At 40.0% G+C, this 21185-nt stretch overlaps 1 protein-coding gene across 1 annotated transcript in view; it reads left to right on the forward strand.

Moving 5' to 3' along the window:
- RASGRF2 (Ras protein specific guanine nucleotide releasing factor 2) overlaps positions 1–21185 on the forward strand; it is a 209875-nt gene that overhangs the window by 128563 nt on the left and 60127 nt on the right. Inside the window, exons 16-17 of the mRNA XM_006913188.1 lie at positions 6756–6887; positions 8575–8664. Coding sequence (XP_006913250.1) covers positions 6756–6887; positions 8575–8664 — 222 coding nt within the window. The remainder of the gene's footprint in view (positions 1–6755; positions 6888–8574; positions 8665–21185) is intronic.

Below are 21185 nucleotides of genomic sequence, written 5' to 3' on the forward strand. Positions count from 1 at the left end.
GAAGATTCTTTATGGAATTTGATTAAGGCTGGTTGGGTTAAGAACCTGGCATGATACTCTGCATTGAGGTGGGCTGTGGGCCCCCTCATCCATGAGCCTGGGCCTCAGAGCTACCTCCTCCTCCTCCAGTGTCTGCCTTAAGTGCCTATCCTACTTCCAGCCTCCCCTGCTAAGGATGACCTAGCCTGTTAGCATTAACATGGCTTTTTCAGTTTAGTTGCCAAGGCAACACTCCATAATACAACAGTGATATAGGGAGAAAAAATAAAATCTGACACAGTGTTTACTGTCTATGACAGCTAAAATGATTTCTAAAAAGGTAGATTAGATAATTTGGTTTCCTGATTAAATTCTCTAATGACTTCTCATCATAGTTAAATTCTCCCTGGCAAGGCCTTCAGATCCTGTCAGGCCTAGATGTTGTCTTCCTCTCCAACCCCTGCTCCTGCCATGCTTCCTTTTTGGGTCTCGGAAACACCTCAATCATTTCTGCCTCCGGGCTTTTGCACTTGTTCTTCCCTCTGCCTGGACAGTCTTTCTCTGTATAAGCTCCATGGGATCAGCAACCTTATCTATCTTGTTTACCTCTATACCCTCAGTGCCTTGGGCAGTGCCTGGCAAGGTAGTACATTTTTGTTAGATGAATGAATCAAGCAAAACAGTCAGCAAGCTAATCGAGGGTCCTGTGACATGGCACCTTACCTTCCTCAGCTTGGGACAGTGTTGCTGCTTTTAGAACCCAGTGTTTCCAATCCAGTAACGAAAACAAAAAAGGTTTTACAGGCAAATCAGCAAACAACTTATTTTTTGTGTATAATAATCTTGAAGTGTCTATGTACTTTCTAGCTCATATCATTTAAATAAGCTTCCTGAGCAAAATATTTAATGGAATTTTAACCGGAGTGGTTGTCATCATCAAAAGTAGTACTCTTTTAAGCAAGAAATTCTTTAAATTGACAAGTTAGCAACTAAGGAGGAGGAAAAGAGGAAGATAATTAAAAAGTCATTAGAACAACAAGCTTCAGCAGAATCATGATGGATTCCTCTTGGGAATAATGAGGCAGCACAGAAGCTGACAAGTGCATCGGGGGTTTGCTCCAGTGCCAATGCTTGGGCCCTGCCATAGAGAGAACGACTTAGGGAAGCTAATCTCAGATGTCCCCTCTGAGGCAGGGTAGCCTGGGAAGTATAGGAGTTTCCCAGAGTATGGAGAGTCCTTTCTTCTCTTTTATTGGATTGCAGAAAATAGGACAGGAGAAATCTGGGGATAAGTCTGGATTCTTGTGTTATTTTGAGTTAGGAGAGCTTTAGTAATAAGCATGTTAGTGTCAGACATTTGTGTCTCTGAGGTTTTGGTTTGGTTGCCTCTGCAGCTGGAATGAGAACACAGTAAGGTCTGTTCAGGAGTCACTGCATGATCTTCTCTACGCGGGTTGCTTTGCTACAGAGTATATAATGGTACATAAGATGGTGCCCTGGCCCCTCGTACTGTAGTTATGTGGAGAAGATAGACACCACATATCTGTAAAGGCAGGTAGTACAAGATGTATAGACAGAGTGCTCTGGAGGGCGAAAAGCAAAGGAGGTCACGTCTGGTTGAGCAAAATCAGGATGTGTCAGTGACATGAATCTAGAAGAATGAAAAAGTGGGTTGGAGATAGGTGAACAAGTGAGCAATGGGCTAGTGTTCACCCTCAGTGGTGAAGGCCATTTCTGAGAGCAGGAGACATTATTACTTTTGAAGGGACAGCTTTTGCTCAGTTCGAATGTCATATACAGTCCTGCAGAGCAGACCCTGTCACTAGTCTTTCTAGGGCTTTCTAGCATTGAGGAAACTTTAAAAAACTCTTGAAGAATTTCTCTTTCTTCTCTACCTTTTTCTTCTTTACTATCTTAACCACTTTTAAGTGTACCGTTCATTAGTGTTAAGTGTACCGTTCATTAGTGTTAAGTGTTTTCACATCGTCATGCAACTGATCTCCAGAACTTTTTCATCTTGTAAAATTGAAACTCTGTACCCATTGACCCCCATTTCTCTCTTCCCCCAGCCCTTGGTAACCACCATCTGCTTTCTGTTATTACAGTTTGACTACTTTAGGTATCTCATATAAATGGAATCATGGAATTCTAGAGTATTTGTCTTTTTATGGCAGACTTGTTTCTCTTAGCATAATAGCTCAAAGTTCATCCCTGTTACAGCATGTGCCAGTATTTCTCTCTATTTTAAGATTGAATAATATTTCATTATAAATGTACATTCCATATATATATATATTTTTTACCCATCCATCCTCTGACAGACATTGGATTGCTTCCGTCACTTGGCTATTGTGAATAATGCTACAATGAACAAGGGAGTGCAAATATCTATTTAAGAACCTGCTTTCAATTCTTTTGGGTTTAAACCCAGAAGGGAGATTGCTGGGTCATATGGTAATTCAATTTTTAATTTTTTGAGGAAACTCTATGTGTTTTCCATAGTGGCTGCACCATTCTACATTTCAATTTCTCTGCATCCTTGCCAACACTTATTATTTTCTGTTCTTTTGATAGTGTCCATCCTAATGGGTGTGCAGTGAGAAAATTCTTTTTTTGTGATTTCCCAGAGATTTCACTTTAATTTGGCCAACCCTTACTAGTATGGATATTATTTTTTTCTTTAACAGAGAAGCAAAAGAAAAACCCTTTTCTTTCTGCATCGTGGTCTAAATATATGTCATAGTTCTAGAAGCCCTCTATCAAGCTGCCCATTGCCCACTATAATTAATTATGCCACTTTAATTTGTTATATGTCATAGTTCTAGAAGCCCTCTATCAAGCTGCCCATTGCCCACTATAATTAATTATGCCACTTTAATTTGTTATACACAGATTGTTCCGTGTTAGACACCAAGCCCAGAGTGTATAGTGATGGTCCAATGCCATATCATAAAGCCTGTTTGGCCTGCTGTCTCGGATGGAAGTATGGTCACTGGTGGGAATCAGTAGGTTTTTTCTCTGGAGCAAATTAGACTCAGGGAGACCAAGAGAAATGAGAAAGAACTGTATCAAGCTCCCAAGGAAGGACACTAATAAAGGCCGCAAAGACTTGTCGGTGCAGATGCTGGGCAGAGGTGGGATCCTTGTGGACGCAGCTAGCGGCGACTGGAGAGCTTGTCATGTGGCAGCATTGCTCAGTTTTGACCAGGGGCCTCGGGTGGAGAGAGCCCATGAATAATGGTGTGGCGAAAATACTAGGTTCTCTCTCACATTAGAGAAATAAGTTCAGGGCTTAATGCCTCTGCTCTTCACTGCATTTCCCCAAAACCAGTACTTTACAGCTAGACTTTCAAGGGTTAGTTTATCCACATGGTCCTGGGTTAGAAATGTTATTTTGCTTTTCTAGGTCATGGCTAAACACAGAGCTCCTCTCACTCGGGGTGATGGGAGTTCCAAGATTGTGTCCAGGCAGGGCTGGTAGTGCCTGATGGAAGCACCTGACAGCCAACCTCCATTCCAGAGATGTCAGCGCCTCTGCCCTCTGTTTCTCACGTCCATCCAGTAATGCCCACCTGTATTTCTCATTTTTACTCTGACTGTTCCCTAGTCTTTCCTTTAAGCACTTTGTTACTGGCCACTTCCTTATTCCTTTATTTCTTTTTTCTTTCTGTAGCTGTCTTCTGACTACTGTTAGTGTATTTACTTCCCATTTTTTTCTTAAAAATATTTAAGGTGGCATTCAAACAGACATCTGGTAAGACTGGATTAAAAATAAAACAGATAAAGAAATCAGGCAATGAAGAAAAGTTGTGAGAGGCCGAGGGTGTGGTTAGTGAGCAAAGGAACACTGTGTGCCCTCTGCAGTTCCCAGAGTTGCTCCGATTTTGGTCCTGAGTATAATCAATTACGTGATTTATATTGAAACCTAAGATAGATAGTGTGTAGCCACATCTTTTCTAGCTACTGAGACTTGAGGACAATTTGTCCTGTGGATCCTTGTCAAGGAAACACTGTGAGTAGAAAGCTTAGAATTAATACTGGGGGCTAGAGAGTAGTTTGGCATATTTCTGAATAGCTGAAACAAAGGAATCATACTTATTTTTTTCTTTTATTTTGCATTGGTATACGGGCAAATTTGGTCATGAATAGTCGTAGGAAAGTCAGAGATGAAATATTTTACTTCAGTGTCAGTCTGACAAGTTCAGTGTGTGTGTGTGTGTGTGTGTGTGTGTGTGTGCGCACGTGCGTGCACGCCTGTGTGCATACATGCAATGTCTGTAGAAGCCAAGAGTGCTGCTGTGTTAACTCTACTGTCTAGTTCTTGAAAATTCCATTTGGCAAAGAAAAGGGAGACGCTGATCTGTCTTTAATTTGAAAGATGTTTGCATGTGCTTTGCATAATGTTAACACTTAAAACAGTTGGTAAACTTGAATAAAAATCTTGTGCCAACAGTTTATACATTTTCTGCTTTTCACTTCAGGATGCAGCTCCACACAACCTCATTGCCTAATACCAGCTTTGTCCATTAGGTGCATCCTGAGGCCAGGGCTCTCTCACTACTGTCTAGCTAAACAGCTTCAGGGTAAACTCTTTGAAAAATGCTCGTGGCCTTTGTCCCCTTTTATCGTCATTGCAGTCATGATGCTGGCCTTGCAATATTTCCTGTCAAGAAAACTTCAAATGACATGAAGGGAAGGAAGAGAAATAGGAAATATCCCTCAAAAATGAGTGAGACTACGAACTTCCGAGGGAAAAAAATGCAATGTATTTCCCTTCTCCTAGTCCCTAGATGTGTTCCAGACTCACCCAGTATTCATTAGTGCCCTTCTTTCTTGCTACCAGAGAGTCCCACCTTCTACCCTGCATTCTTCTAAAAAGCACAAATATCAGCCCACTCACATCCAGATTCCGCCCAATGGTGGATTCTCAGTAAGGTTCAAACCAATGGTGGGCAAGAAAGGAGAGGCCCAGGGCAGGAGGCTCACTGTATTTGGGCCCCTTACCCAACCAGTGTTCACCTGGGCATTGGCTATGCAACCGACTCCAAGTATTGCTGCACAGCCCACATCACTAGTGTCTGTTACGGTGTTCTTAGTTTGAACATTGCCTGCCTGTGGGCTGAAAGTGCTCCCAATTTTAGCATTTGTTTTGAGCCCACATCTGCCCACTCATCCTGCAGGCAAAGCTGTTTGGATGGAACTTGATTAAAAGTGAACAAGCCAGAAGGAAATGCTTCTTTCCCCCCACCATCTCTTTAGAGGTGCCTATTTGCTTACAGTGTTATTCTTAGCTCGTTCTTTCAGTGGACATTTGGGGGCCTGTCCAGCTTTCTCACTGGGAAGTTTTTTGGGTTCAGTGTAATTGCTGACTAAATGATTTTCTCATTTGCCTCAGAGGAATGAATGGATGAATCAGACCAAGGACATGTATTTGATATTCTGCTTGTTCTTGCAGAGCAGATGCCTTCCATTACTGAATTTTGAGGGAGTTATTTAGAAAATAATAAAACTAACAGCTAAGCACTGATTTTTTTTGTCCACATCGTTGCCAGCTTTACTGTAATTATGTCATTCAAAGAAAGATTCTAACCATTTCCCTTTCCTGGCACTTCTGTATCAAAAAGGCAAAATTGTGGCCGTATTTCTAAAGGAGTAAATCACATGCAAAGTGTAAAAATGGCTTTATATAATGTCTTATGGATTTTGTAAAATTTGGGACATGAGTTGAGAGTAGTTCTGCTGACAGGGGTAACATAAAATTAGTAGAGGTGACACAGCCTTTATTGGTTAATGAAAAGTCCCAGGGAAAAGAAATGGAAGAATTGTTGGAAATTTATGAAAAATTTGTAGTGTTTTTCCTTTTAAGAACACACACAAAGTTGTAATTTTACCCAGTTAATAAGCCAGTGGAAGGGGCATGGAAACATCAGTAATAACCTAATTGTGACCGTAAAATGATGTGTCTTTTTTTCATGGGATGTTAGCTGCGATGAAGAGGCTCAGATTATCTTAAAGCCTCTCAACTGCTCACTGTAAAAACTTCCTCTTGCCTCCTGCTGATCTGTAGCTCTAGGTCAGGGCTATCCAATGGAACTTTCTGGGAGGATGGGAGTGTTCTATATTTGTGCTGTCCAATAGTGAGGCCCTAGGCACATGTGGCTGCTGAGCACTTAAAATGTGGCTAGTTACAGTGAGGACTTGAAATATTAATTTAATTCTAGTTAATTTTCATTTAAATTTATATAACCATATTTGGCTAGTGCTGCCATTTTGGACAGGGCAGCTCCTTAGGAGTCCCCAAGAGCTTCTTGGGGGTCCACATTGGTAGAGATTCAAACTTTAGTTGACTTAAGGGAGCTACCCAAGCAAAGAAATAGTGTAGTCCCAACTGTGATCCCAAGTCTGATTTATACTCTGGAAAAGTCTCTTTTTTCCCCTCTCCAAGAAGGCAGACACATTCTCAGGGGCAGGAGACCGACTCCACACCCCTTTTGTTTTTAATATCAGCTGTTGTGTCAGACAGATGGGGCTGCTTGGAGTTAGCCAGGCTCCGCAAGGTAAGTAAGACAGGGGTAGAGAAGATCCATATTTAGTTTTAGTGTCATTAGCATTCTGCCAGAAGGAATGACTCGATTTCATATTAAAGCCCTCTAAAATGTAGACTAATACGAAATGCTCATTATCCATAGCGAACTTTTGTGTTTGCGTGCATGATACTGACAAGGAGCTCTTGAATTCGTGGCCTGGTTGTTTAAATTCGCCATGTTTTAAAGCAGCAGTCCTGGAGTCTGCGCCGGTGGACCGAGCAGGAGCAGGAGCGGAAATCTCCTCCGCGGCGGACGCCACAGAACTTTCACCTTGCAGGTCGCCCTCGACGCCTCGGCACCTCCGCTACCGCCAGCCTGGAGGTGAGCACTCAGAAAGGGACTCAGAAATCTAAAAATAAAAGATAATTTCTAGCTTCCGAATCTTTCGTTTGCCTTACTGTTGCACTCCCAAAATATTTTTTAGTTTATGAAAGTTAGTGTAAAGCAAATAATGTGACTGTAGAACCAAGCAGTGGAAAAATAAATGATTAGAGAATATGCTATTAGTATCACCAACATTTATTTGACCTCATTATTACATTGCACCTTGTGAGGAAGGACGTGAATCAAGAGGCCTGTACTAATTGATTGCTAGTTGAAGAATCTCAGTGCTTGTTTTCCTAAAATGTTCCCAGACTCTGATACCTTACCATGAATCTCAGTGTAGTCTTCATTAAATAGGCTTATCTGGGACACCACAATTTTGGGATAAACTTATTAAGAACATTATTTCATTTAAAATAAGGTCCAGTTGCGTGGGACCCCAATCATTATTACTGCTAGTGACAAAAACTGATATAGTTTCCATAGTTATGAAAATTATAAAGTATTACCCCATAATTTGTCCTCTAATTGGAGAAAAAACCACCACCAGAACAAAAGGTAGAAATCTTTTATCTGCCCATTTTCCCCATTACTAATATAAATACATCCAAATAATAGTTGTTTTTTTAAATGCTTTATTTTTTTTTCCTCCTAAAGCCAATTATTTCAAGTTGGAAGGGAAAAAAATACAATTATAAAGCCAGATTCACTCCAAGTAACTGAAGTAGAATATAAAGACATTTTTTTGGCTGAACTACTTGTGCTTCAAGTAGGACAGTTTAGCAAAAGATAGAGTGCATGGCTCCAAACAGTCATTTCATTTGTAGACTTAGTCACATGGTGGAAGCTGTCGTCACTGCCATCAGCTCCGAGGGCAGGTAGCCTGGGTCAGGCTGTTGTCAGATTTTCCCTGATGGATGTTAATCCTTGGAGAATGCACCGATTTCAGGCTCCTGGTCAATTAATTCTGGGTCACCCTGACGTTTGGGTGTTTTGGTAAATGAAGGAGACAAACTAGATTTTCCTGGCTTGTCATATGACCACTGTGGAATTAGCCAAATCTCTTACTGTTCTTAGAACCTTGGTCAGTCCAGGCCTTGGCCACCTCCTTGTCCATTGCCACATGGCATGGACGCCCTTGAGTTCATTGCAGATTGTAAGAGTTTGAGGTTATAGCGCATGGAAGCAAAATTCTCCCAAGGCACGCGTTAAATGCTTTCACTTGGTTACTATTATTAGGAGTCTATTTATAGTCTCTTTTATACTTAAATTATATTCTGTGACTTTCGCTTAACATAAGTTTTATAGGTTCATTCATGTTGCATTATGTATCTACTTCATTGCTTTTTGTGGCTAAATAATATTCTCTCGTATGGATATACCATATTTGGTTTACCCATTCATCAGTTGATGGACACTTGGTTGTTACTACTTTTTGGCCATTTTAGATAATGCTGCTATGGATAGACATGTACACGTTTTTGTGTGGATGTATGTTTTCATTTCTCTTGGGTATATATCTAGAATGGACTTGCTGTCATAAAATCTTGTGAGTTGCCTATTAACAAGAAAACTAGAGCATTTAGCCCAACACTTCTAGTGCAGGAATGAAAATGAGAATTTTTATTACAAAATATTATCCATCTGCCTCACCATGCCATTTCCATTCTTTTTAAATAACCAGGACAGACAGTTGACAGCCCCCACTGCTCTGTTTCGCCTGCTTCTGCTTTTGCAATTGCCACAGCTGCGGCAGGACACGGGAGTCCACCGGGTGAGTAGGGGCCAGCGACTAAGTACAGACACATGGCAGCTTTGATTAAATCAATGGTCTTTGCCTGCCAGGGTAATGATACACACTGGGCAGCTTGTTATGAATGCAGATTCCCATATTGTAATAACTACGTATGGTGCCAGATGGGTATTGGACTTATTGGGGTGATGATCATTTTGAAAGGTATATAAAGGTCTAATCACTATGTTATATAATATAATATTATTTGTCAACTATAATTGAAAAATACATTTAAAAAAAGAATGCAGATTCCCAGCTGCCATTTTAAGTCAGAGTGTCTGGAATGAGACTGTCATAAATAAGCACCTTGAGGTGAATCTCACACAAGTGGTCTGGGGGTGACACTTTTGAGAACTGTATCAGAGAAGGATGTGTTGTTTCTCCCATGATGTTTTATGGTGTTCTATAATCTTCTTAGCCATATTATGTGTATTTCCCTTTTAATTGAGTACAATGCTCAAAGCATATGCAAGGTGGGAGGGAAGGCTTGTGGAGGGAGAAGGGAGGAGGGAACTATTGCTTTAACTGACTCATAATTTATTTCCAGTAGCTCCACAATGCTGTCCGAGTTGCTCTCAGTTAATTTTTAGGGTAAAGCAGAAATACTTAAAAGCACAGTATTTTAATAGTTGAAACTCATATTCATTGTTTCTATCTTCTTCTTCCACATGCAAGAAGGACATTATGTTAAAATAAATCTATATGTGATTTAAATAGCCTTGTTGCTGTGAATGTCTTCACCTAAGCTAATCCTGTGGATGCAGATCATCATCCTTTGTAGAACCCGAGTGATGGTGTTTTTTTTTATCAATTAACCATTGTTCACCTCCCACAAAAGAGTCCATTTCCAACAATAGTAACTGGTAGCTACTCTCTGTGTGAATTCTTTCTACGCTGAAGTAAGAACAGAGAGAGATGTTCTATAATGAACATGAACTACTATGGGAATTATATACATTCCATCTGACTGGAATATGTGTAGATTGATCGCATTCCACTTCTTCAGTTTTTTGCCACACTCACTGCATTGGATGTGGTCAGGCAAATTGGGATCAGGCAAATATTTTCTGCCCCAAATGTTGCCAAAACCTTCCCCCCAAAGTCCCATCAGCATAACACAAAATAGCCTGTAAAGGTAATAATATTGATGTCTCATCAATCCAGTTGATTTCTATTGACTGTATTCATTAATAATGAACATTTCTTTGGTGAAAGAATAAAAGAGTTTTCACTATGCTTTCAGCAGAGTTGGTTATCAACTGTGATTTGCTAAGACCTTATCTTTTCTTCCACTCTCACAAGCTAGTCTGTCTCTGGAAAAAGTAAAGTATAGAGCTTCCTCACAGATTTCATAATTTAAGTTGGCTTGTGAGGGAAAAAATAGTGTTTAGGTTAGTTAAGGATGAGTTCATTTCTCCATTTGCTGGAGGGGAAGGTCCCCTTTTTCTTACCTGAGATTGCAGCAAAGTTCTATGAACTTTAGAGAATGGCTTTCTGACTTTGGCTTGATCTGGCACAATGGATGAGAGGGTAAAGTAACCCAGACAGCCAAGTCTTCCACACTATCTGAACGTGCTGCGTCTGCTGCTCTGCTTCCTACTTCTCCCCTGCAGCTGAAATAGCCTTCGGAAGAAAGCTTTCTTCAGTGAGCTGGCTGAGGAAGGGCAGACTGCTGACAGACCACAGCCCATGTTGCTAGGTGCAGGGTAGCCTGATACTGTTCTCATACTAAAGTGCTGTTGATGTTACCTATAATGTGGTCTGGAGCCAGATCATTCAGTTTTGGAAATAAAGGATTGGATTTGGCAGGGTCTGTGGCTCTACTGTAAAGGCAGCGAGTTGCACATGGGTCAGTTTCACTGGCAAATAATGGTAAAAAGAAAGGAGGAAGGTCTCTCTTACAGTAGAGACCAGTGCATCCCTGCGGCTTAGCCACTTGGTGGAGTTGGCCCTGCAGGGGCTTCCACTCGCCCTGGAGAACTCAACAAAAGAACTTAGGTACATAGGTTGCAGAGGAAGGTAGACTCAGAGCAGAAACAGGCAAGTGCTAAGATGATGTAGATTTATTGACTAGCCAGGGAGAGCATGGTGCTGCCCTGGGAAGGGATAGACCCAAATGGACAGATGCTCAAAGGAAGGGAGTGCTAGATAGTGGTTAACTCCCAAACTGGACTTGATATCCACTCTTTGATCAGAGGAGTCACTGACCTGAACACACCCTAAAACCTGAAGAGTTGCAAAGGTGAGCAGGAAGGAAAGTTGTGCGAACACCTCATGCTTCCGTCAGTCTTTGCAAGCCTCCTATGTGCCTGTGTGGCCACAGGTAGTGTGGCTGTGCTAAATGTCCTGGCCCATAACAGGAAGCAAGTTACCATCCAGGCAAGCCATGTGGTCTGCAGAATGCGTTTCTATGTTTCCGGCTTCTCTTCAGGTTCTCTCCTTCTTTAATCATCTCCCATCTCCACCCCGCTACCTGTACTCCCATCAAATACCGCAGGAATCTGGCAACCCTGGGTTAGAACTGTCAATGATTATACTTTCGAATATTCACTCCAGGCATTTGTATGTTAAGCCTTTTCTCTTTAATTATTGCTTGGAAGGGTTTCTTACTGTATTAAAAGGACTTTCAAATATAGCAAGAGAGTGGAAAGAAATTTTTCTTTGCAAAGAGGCCAGACAAGATGTTCATGGTTGGCCCTGAAGGCAGAGAAAGCTGATTTTATTTGTGGAAGGAGATGACCTGAGATTGCCACAGGATCGTCAGCCCTGCCCTGGGGACTATGCCTAATTTCTACACACTGAAAAAGCCTAGATCTTTTTCTCTCTGGTTTCTTTTAGGACCTAGAGCCTGCCCTTTCCAAAAGCAGATGAGTCTCTTTCATATGTCACCTTTGCTTACAGACCAATAATAGTATCTCTGCTGGCAAGGAAGGAAAGCCTGATTTAGTGGGTACAATTGCAACCCCAAACCAATTCTTGTTAGCTTTACATTATAAAGATTTCAGAGTTTATTTAGTGTTTGCCTTCTGATTGGCAGCCACATTACATTAGTCTCACTTATGGAGGGATCCAGAATTTGCGGATCCCTAACTCTTATCCAATTTTCCTTAAGGAAAATAATATAAAATTACAAATCAAGCAGTTAGGGTACCTCCCAGGGCTTTGGAACAGCTTCACACACATTGAGAGGCCTGAAGCTTAAGCCTTAATGGCTTCCTGGTAAATCTACTTATGAGTCCAGTCCAGATCATTCTCGGAATCACAGCAGCTATAGGAAAATTTTCTGATGGGCAGTGGGGCTGGGGTGGACCGATGACCATCCATCAGGAAAATGTGTCCTTTTCTGTGGTGGGAGCTTTAGCACAATACAAGATTGAGATAGAGGACAATCGACGGGGTCTTGTGTGTCACCGCACTGACTGCAATGTATTTTCAAGCTTCTGCTCAAATGTAAGAGATCTGCATTAAAGTAGAAATTAAACATGTGCATTTCAGGTGGCTGCTGATATGGGGAATCTGCAGGTGCAGTTTAGGTATAGTTATTAAATGAATAGAAATGCAAATCCAGTGAATACACATATCGGGGCACATGATGGAGCTTGCTATATACCTGAAGCTCTAGGATTAATTATAGAGTTTATGAAATGATCTAAAATGAAATATGAGACGAGTTATTTTTGTGAGAGTAGGAATAATGGCAGTGGAGGTACGACAAGTAACTCTTGATTATCTGTGAGCAGATTATATGTTTCACCGTTCTATGCAAGGCAAAGTAAATTAACAAAGTAGAGGAATGGTTGAATGCATTTATAGGAAAATTAATGGCACAGTCACAATTGATTAGAGAAATAGTGATTTCTTTATTGCTGATTACTTGGTACTTATAGATAATTCATAATCCATGTTCTCTTCTGTTTAACCACTCAGGTCTGTATAGTCAACAGTAGTTCTGAGCTTGGTGTGAATTGGGCTTGGATTTATTTTTTAAAATCCTGATACCTGGTCCCATCCCCAGAAATTGTGACTTGATTATTCTGGGTGCATGCTGGGCATCGAGATTTTTTAAAGTTTTTCAGAGGATAGTAAGGTGGTGCCAAGGTAGGGAATGACTGGACTAGATGGAGGAGGTGTGGGTGTTCTTTCACTGGTTGCGGCATTCCCGATTTATTTCCTTGAAGCCCTGACCCCAGTAGACTGTTATTCTCTCCTGAAGTAAGACAGGACGGCTAGAGGGGGCTGGAATGGGAGGACGCCTTTATGCAAGCTGGGTAAGGCTCAGACAGTCCTGTTTCCCCTCAGTCCAGCCAGTAGATCTTTGTCAGGCCGAAGGCGGCTCTGGGCGTATTTCACAATGGCGCCTTTCCCCTTCCTTGCAAGAACCTTTCCCTCCACTCTTTACTGTGTGAACCTAGTGTGGTTCCTGGAGATAAAGTTCACAAAAGTGTGTGTGGGGTCTTTCTAAGAATACGGATCTCAGCAATTGCTCGCTTTCACACTAGTCCACATTCAGCCTCTAGCAATTTTTCAAAATGACCTGTCACTACCAGTTTATGGCTGCAGCGACTTCTGCTCCTAGTAAGCAGATCTTAGCCGTGTCTCTCTGGTTGTGCCTGGTTCTCCAGATTGGGGCATGGTCACTTTCCCTGCAACCTCGATATTTTAATGTATCCAAGAAAAGACGTTGATTTTTGGTTTGTCCAACTTTTTCTTATTGTAAGGACAGGGTGCCAACTGCCAAGTTCTTTATATGTTAGAACTAAAACTGAAAATCTCACTTAGTGGGTTTTTATAGTGATTCTATTGATTCTGCTGACTAATTTGGGGAAAATTGCCCATCTTAACAATATTCAGTCTTTCAGTCCATGAACTTACAATGTCTGTTTATTTAGCTCTGATCTCATTTCTCAGCAATGTTTTGTGTTTTTCAACATTTGAATCTTGCATTTGTTTTGTTGCATTTATTGCTATGTATTTGACCTTTTTGTTTATTAGTTTCTTTTCCTCCTGCAGGTATCTTACTTTGGGACATATTTTCTATTGGTTTTTTCAAAATATCTAAAAACCATTTTTTTTATTTCATCAAAATTAGCTAGTTGAAATTTTAGGGGAAGGATATATCTAATTTAGATTTTAAACTAAAAACATTATCACTATTAATGAAAAGTAATAGCTTTGGCAATCCAAATTTGAATTAACGATAATTTCAAATCTTGTTTTAAACACATACACTTCCTGGAGTTAGAATTTTGGAACTGAGTTTACATCTGTAACTGGTGTGAGTCTGTAAAGCAGCTAGGGATGTTCATGTCAGGTGTTTGTTGCATTCTCTTCCTGGGAAGATGCTCCACCTCCTTTGCTCATCAGGTCTTTGATAGCTTCCAATCAGACCTAGATCCTTGTTCCAGCTGGCCTGGGCACCCTCTTTCCTGCCCGTGTTGCACTGCCAAGTTCTCTTTCTTTGCACTGCCCTTCCCTGGGCTCCATGCTGCTTATTCTCCTCTATTACCGTCTCTCCTTGGTGAAGGTACGATATGGTTGATTGTGTCTATTCACTTCTTTGATTCACTCACGTTGCTTAATTGCTGCTTGATTGCTTTACAGTTTCATCCATTTCAGGGCCAGGCAGGTAACTGAAGTAGTGGCTGGAGAGCTGATTCCATGGGTAAAAGGGACAGCTGCTGCTCAGCTCTCCCAGATTTTTGCCATGACAGAATACAGATTAGGGCTGTCCAATCTGTTTTTCTTTTCTTTTTTTAAAATAAAATTCAGAAATCTGGATATTTATGTGCAATCTCCTGTTTTTAAACGTTGGAAATGAATTCGTACTCTTTAAAACATACTGTCCAAACCAAACAAAATACTTCCATGGACATATTTGGTTGTGAGCCACATGTGTGTGACCTCAATTTTACTGTAATCACTTATAGCTGGAGTATAGGTTGACACAAATGAGATTTCCTGAGACATGCCTAAATCCTAGCAATGGACTCCTGAATTTTCTCAGTGCCTCCCACCCCACTATTTCTTATTCCTTTTGCTGGGCTGTTTTACAAGAAGTCTGTCTCTTCCTATCCACATGGCTTGACCGCTTTAGCTTTTGCAGGGTATACTTATCTCAGACCTGGAGGATGCCTCATTGTCAGCCCCTCACCATGGACGGGATAGCGGGGACCATCTGTATCTTATTTTATGGAGTCTGAGGCAATTGGAGACCCAGACTGGTGGAGGGCCTAGCAGATACAGCAGCATGGTAACTCCAGAAAGACGAGCCCTAGTGAAATTAGTAATCTGTGTGTATTTTCTTACTTGGCTAGTGTTGGCCTTGAGGGATATGTGATTTCTTTCACAGAACTGCAGAAACTGGGGCCTTGCTATAAATGATATAATCTGGTCAGAGGAAGCATTTACCTCTGTATTGAGAATTGGATTAAATTTCCAGTAAGATATTGATTACCATGAATTAAGTTAATGTCACATCTGTACCCTGCTGTCTGCAGTCTCTTTCAGGATTTGTGAGAACACTCAGCTCTGTTTAAATAGCTTATCTATTTATTGAATGAACTCATAAGCAAGGCACAGAATATGGGCTTTTCCCAGTGTCTATCTTACAAGCTAAAATTGTAACTTCAGGCAGGAATCACAAATTGATTTTCTGTTTCAAACTCTGAAGGTTAATATCATGTAGGTATTTGATTCTCAGTGGGGGATCGGTAGGGTGGAATGAGAACAGCCAGGGATTTCTTCAAAATATACATGTCCCCCTGGAGATTCTGAGTGGCCTTCTCTCAGAGATAGGCACTCCAAAGAGAGAGATGTTGTTGGTGGAAGTAGCAGTATATGTGAATGGTGAGAAAACAGAACTAAGGCTAAGGATCACTACTCTGCTGTCTGCTACAGTCTTGGAAAGACTGTGCTCACTTTCTCGATCCATTCTCTATTTCCTAGTTAGTCAAGGCATAGCAGGAAACCAGATGATGATATCATCCGAATTAGCAATGACATTTAGAAGTATAAGGCCAAAATATTGGCTGCATGTAGCGTTTCGCATATGGACCCTTACCGTCTTTACATTTTATGTTCAATCTACCTGTCTTAGTTCTTATTCCTCTCCCCTTTCCCTGTGTCCTATTGTCTTTTTTTTGGTATGTTCTCACCTTTGGATTTCTATACTTATTTCATAGCGATCTATCCTCTTGCCAGGACTGACTGCATCCTTTGTAGGGCCCAGTGCAATAAGAAAATGCAGGTCCCCTTGTTTAAAAAATTATAAACACTTTCAAGACAGGGACAGCTGAGCATTAAACCAAGTGGGGCCCTTTGAAGCATGGGCACTGTGCAACATGGGTGCACACCATGAAGTTCGCCCTGCATCTTACAGTCTAGTCAGGAGTCCAATAGTTTCCAAATGCTGAGGCTGTGCCCTTCAGTGCATGTGTAAGATTTTATCCTGGCTCTGTATAAAAATATGCTAATGGTGAAAAATACACTAATAGAAAACAAGCTTCTTATTTTAAAGATGAAAAATCTTAGGCCGAGGGAGACTAATTAGAAAAAGAAAAAAATGTCTAACCCCAGGATTCTTGATTTCTCTGAAGAGACTACAAATTTTAAAAAATTCACACACAATAAAATACTTTTAATGATGAGAGAACATCATCCTTGATAAGTCAGAAAGATTCTCACTAATGATGACTCAGTAATCATAAAACAAAAATAATCATCATAAAGACTAAAATGGTTTCCTGGAATTTTTGGTTATTTAGACTTTTATAATAAATACAGTAAAATAGATAAACAATAGGCATGCCAACACTACAAAAACCTGAAAATCATTTCTCTGGAGTGGTTACTCCAGAATAGTGAAATAATGGGCCACCCCAACAATGTGTAATGAAAATGAAATTTCTCAGTGAATTTTCTATTGAGAGAAGCAATTCATGATAATGTTGGGATTATGTAACATTGATTCAGCTCCATGCATGAAAAAGGATGAGATAAGTTTTTAGTTATAATATCTTTCTAAATAGTCAAGTATGGCAGTATTGAGTATGGCAGTGCGAGTAACCTGCAGAAATGTACTGCTTTTGAATAGTTAGTGGTGCAAGTCAGCTCTGGTAAACTGAGTCTTAAACTTCTGAAGTAAGGGAGGAATGTTCTTTTCATCTGCCAGGAAATACCCCTTAGAGTATAGATATAGGTCCTTACAGTAAGTATATGTTACTTACTTTATACAACCAAGCAGCATTTGATAGCCATTATTTCTCTTACCTGCATTTGTAGCTTGTGGCTTCACAAATGGTGGGAAGACCTGAAGAGGCAACGTGATAACATGTAATTAGCCTGTTTTATAGATTGTAAATACATTTTAATTGCATATATTTTTTGTAGAAGGCCTAACAAAGTCACATCCACATCTTGCAAACATCTGTCCTTTGCTGCCCTCTTGGGCATTTTTATATACAAATTGAAAGGTAGCACTTATTACCAGTATGGAAATAACAATGGTAAAGTTACATATTTCTGCACTATTCTAAGCTTTACATATACTAATTGACATATGAAATCATTACAATTATACTCATTTTCCAGTAGAGGAAATTGAGGTACAGAGAGTAAGTAATTATCACCGAAGGTCACATGGGAGGTAAGTAGCAGATTTGAATCCTGTCATCTGGCTAATGAAGAGAGGACCTATAGGATCTATTACCAATCCAAATTCGTGTCTTGCATATATAGAGAAGAGCTGGAACTTTATTATTCAGGTTTCTGCAGTGCCACCATTTTATTCAGAAAAAGACATGATCATTTCTGTTGGGTGGTCTGGTGATTTAAAAAATATGCCCATAAACTATTTCATACTCCTTTTTTCAAGAGATGGAGCTTAATTTTCCCTCCCTTGTGTATGGGCATGACTTAGTAACTTGCTTCTAACAAATAAAATTAGGCAGAAGTGATCATGTGTGACTTTGGAGCCTTGGTCATCAAAAGGCACAGTGGCCTCCATCTTGGTCATTCTCTCTCTTGGATCATCTGTTCTGGGAATGCAAGCTTGCGTGTCTTGAGAAGAGGTGCAGGATGCCAGCAAGAATCTAGGAAGCTGGATTTTTGCCAGCAGCCTTGAGTGAGCTAGAAGTAGATCCTCTAGCCCTAGTTGAGAATTCAGATGATTGCTGCCCTGGTGGACATCTAGACTGCAACCTCATGAGAAACTCTGAGCCAGAGGCCACCCAGCTAAGCTACTTCCAGAATCTTGTCCCAGAGAAACTATGCAATAATAAATGTTCGTTGTTTTAAGTCTCTGCATTTTAGGGTAATTTGTTATGCAGGAATAGAGAACTACTATAGGTGGTATCATGGTAACCAGTAAACCTTGGCCAGATATTCATAATCAAACTGAGTTTCAGAACGTACTTTCATTTTGGAAAGAGAAGCATGTCTGAGCTGGTCCCTGTAGGACAGAGAAAGCACCGTGGGCTTATTCCCTACTACATATTTTGAAATCAGAGGACTATATCTAAAATTAACATGTGGCTTAAATCTACCTTATATTTAAAGATCTCTGAACAGTCTTTCTCTTTTCCCTTCACCTGTATTGCTCTGAATTGAATAGAATGATATTCCTGCTATTTGAAAGCTGAGAGCAGTTTGATTTTAACACAACTGTTGCTTAGCAATAAGAAGGAACTTAATGGCTCTACTCTCTTCTGCAAACTGAGAAGAGCCTCCCTGTGTAGCTATTGTCTGTCTGTAATGCTGAATTTAAAATTGTAATGATCATTTTAGGATACAATTGAAGCTGGCCTATGTGACACATTATACTTACCCTAGCATCTCAGCTACCCAGGGTGTTGCACTATCCCAGCTTGAGGTCCCTTTGCAGGAAAGCTGGTCTCTTGGAATTATGAGGCATTTAAAAGTGAAGACAAAGCTCTAAGAAGTGAGGAAATTCTTTACTGTAGGTGGTTTGCACTCCCTATATACTGACTTTGTGATTCTGGCACCAAAAACTTGGCTCTTGAAATGTTATGACTAGAAACATGGCTCATGATGTTAGAGAAGGGGCTATGGAGGAGTGAGGAGTCCAAAGAAATTTAGGGGAGTCAGGGAGCTGCTACTGACCTCAATACCCAGCTCTTTTGGAAAGGCTCCTAGAAATGTTAACTGTTTAGAATTTTTAAAGGCAAGGTCTAAATTTGATTATTCATCAGAGAGGTTGGTTTAGAGATGTAGAAATCTCTTCCTGAATTAAAAGTATTGTTTTTTCCCACTCTTCAGATTAAACAATGCATGAATTTATATGATTTTGTTTAATCTTCAATTAGTTGCATATGCCTTTTCCTGTGCGCCCAGTGCCATACTAGATACTGTGGAAAGATAAAAATGAAATAGGAAGCATTGCCTCCACCCTCAAAGAACTGACAGTCCAGTTGAGAAGTCAGATGAACAGGCATAAAGTAAACTTTAAATGATCAAGATGAAAACTCCAGGATACTGATAATAATCAGTATAATTATTGGCCATGTTGTTAAACTTTGGACTTGAAAACCAAAAGAAAATGTCATATTAGCAAAATAACAAGGCTTCAGTGTATGACCCTGAAAGAGAAGGTTAATATAGTTTCAAAGAATTTCATACACTCTTCCAATTAGTCAGCTTTCTCTAGAAGCAGGTTTTTTTTTTAACTGAGACAGTTTTTTCCTCTGGATCTGCAAATTATTCTTTATGGGTGCATACTTCCTGATGTGTATAATAGTCTTTGGAATTTAGCTGGCATTAGATCTAGTAGAGGTAGCATCTGTCATATTGGACTAAATTAATATTGCCAAGATTTCTACACATGCATCATAATGAGAAATGATGCAAAATTTATACGGAAGCAAATTATATTTCAATGGCTCCAAAAATGAGGAGCCATAAAACCACGGAAAACCTAAAATAGACTACTTGAAATAGAATAAAATGATAGTATTATGATGTGTGGTTTTTTTAAAATAAATGTGGCAAATAGTCATGGAGGGCCAAGCATCTCCTATTTCAGATATTATTGGATCATCAACTGTAAAGACTCAGGCTAGATATTTAATTATGTGTAGCATTCGAGTGACAATAGCCCAGATGTTACCTGCCCATCCTCCTCCTCCTCTTTATAGACTTTTCTTTACGCCTGTTTCTAATTTCCAAGATTCTGTACACAATTCAGAATTAACTCAAAACAGTAGAGCATCTTAGGATAAACCTTCTGGCAAATAATGTCATGCTACTAGTCAGTTTTCTTAATTCCTGTGGGCTGTGCATAAAACAAGCCACAGTTGCCTTTAAGGCAGACACCCAAATGCCAATGGTTTTAGCAAAGGCTAGAGTCTCCTGCCTCCAGGTTACTTACCTTCTTCACTGCAGTGTTAAAGGTTTGTAAGTGATGTTCTCATTCATGTTTTTCTATTTTAGCATTATGGAGACCTAATTCTATGCCTTATTTCTAAATACTGCCTTACAAGTTCAAAGTCCTTTAATAAGAAACAGCATGTGTGTCTGTCACAACAAGCCTAGAAAGTGGGAAGGCAGATAGTATTGTTTTCTTTTAATAAGTAAAGAAACAGGCTCAGTGAGGTAAAGTGACTTACTCATGGGCAGTTATACATTGCAGGAATAGGACTTGGGTCCAGTGCTCATTGTATTAAAACAGGTTACTTTTGTAAAGTGGTATTTCAGAGTCATATACCTCTGATATGTCAAGGGACAATTGAATAATTAATTGGTATCAAATTAATTGGTCTCCAGTGAATGTAATTTTTGACCATCTTCAAATATGAATCTCATCATCTTTCCCTCTCATATTCAGTTACTTCCTATACATAAGGAAGCTTCAAGGACTGCCTTTTATTCCTGGTTTCCTTTTTGTGTTTCATAATTTGTATTTCATTTCCTAGCTAGGCTCAGGGCCTAGCACCAAAGCATTCTTTAGTAGGGTACTTGGATACTGATTGACATCCAGAAAGACATTTTTAGGGATTTGAACATTTTTCCTTATTCTCCTAAACATTTCATGGCAAGTAGAAGAAACCCCTGAACTCACCAAAAAAGATTTTACTTATTTACTTTTCCATTTTAAAATCTACCCACCATGCGTTTCTTTGAAATGCATTCTGCCATTCAACTTTCTTTGATGATGACTCAGAAGCTTCTCATTTTCAAAGATTAACTTCCTTGTTATATTTTAAAATTTTAAGTGGCTTTATTGAGATGTAGTTCATGTACCATACAACTCATGCATTTAAAGCATACCATTTAATGGGTTTTAGTATTGCCCTGCCATCTTTCGTGGGCTTCCAACCTTGGTTTGGAAAGCCTTTGAGCTGCCTGCTGTGGAGAAGAGTTCAGTTGAGAACTATGAGTGTCTGGTCTTGCTCAGCACTATGGGGTGGACGGAGGATATAATTAAGAACCCCCCTTGCCCTCTTGGGAGTGAACAAGTTAGTCCTGAAGATTTGAACTTCTGTTCT

This window comes from Pteropus alecto, unplaced genomic scaffold (assembly GCF_000325575.1).
Source record: "Pteropus alecto unplaced genomic scaffold, ASM32557v1 scaffold20, whole genome shotgun sequence".
Taxonomy (NCBI): Eukaryota; Metazoa; Chordata; class Mammalia; order Chiroptera; family Pteropodidae; genus Pteropus; species Pteropus alecto.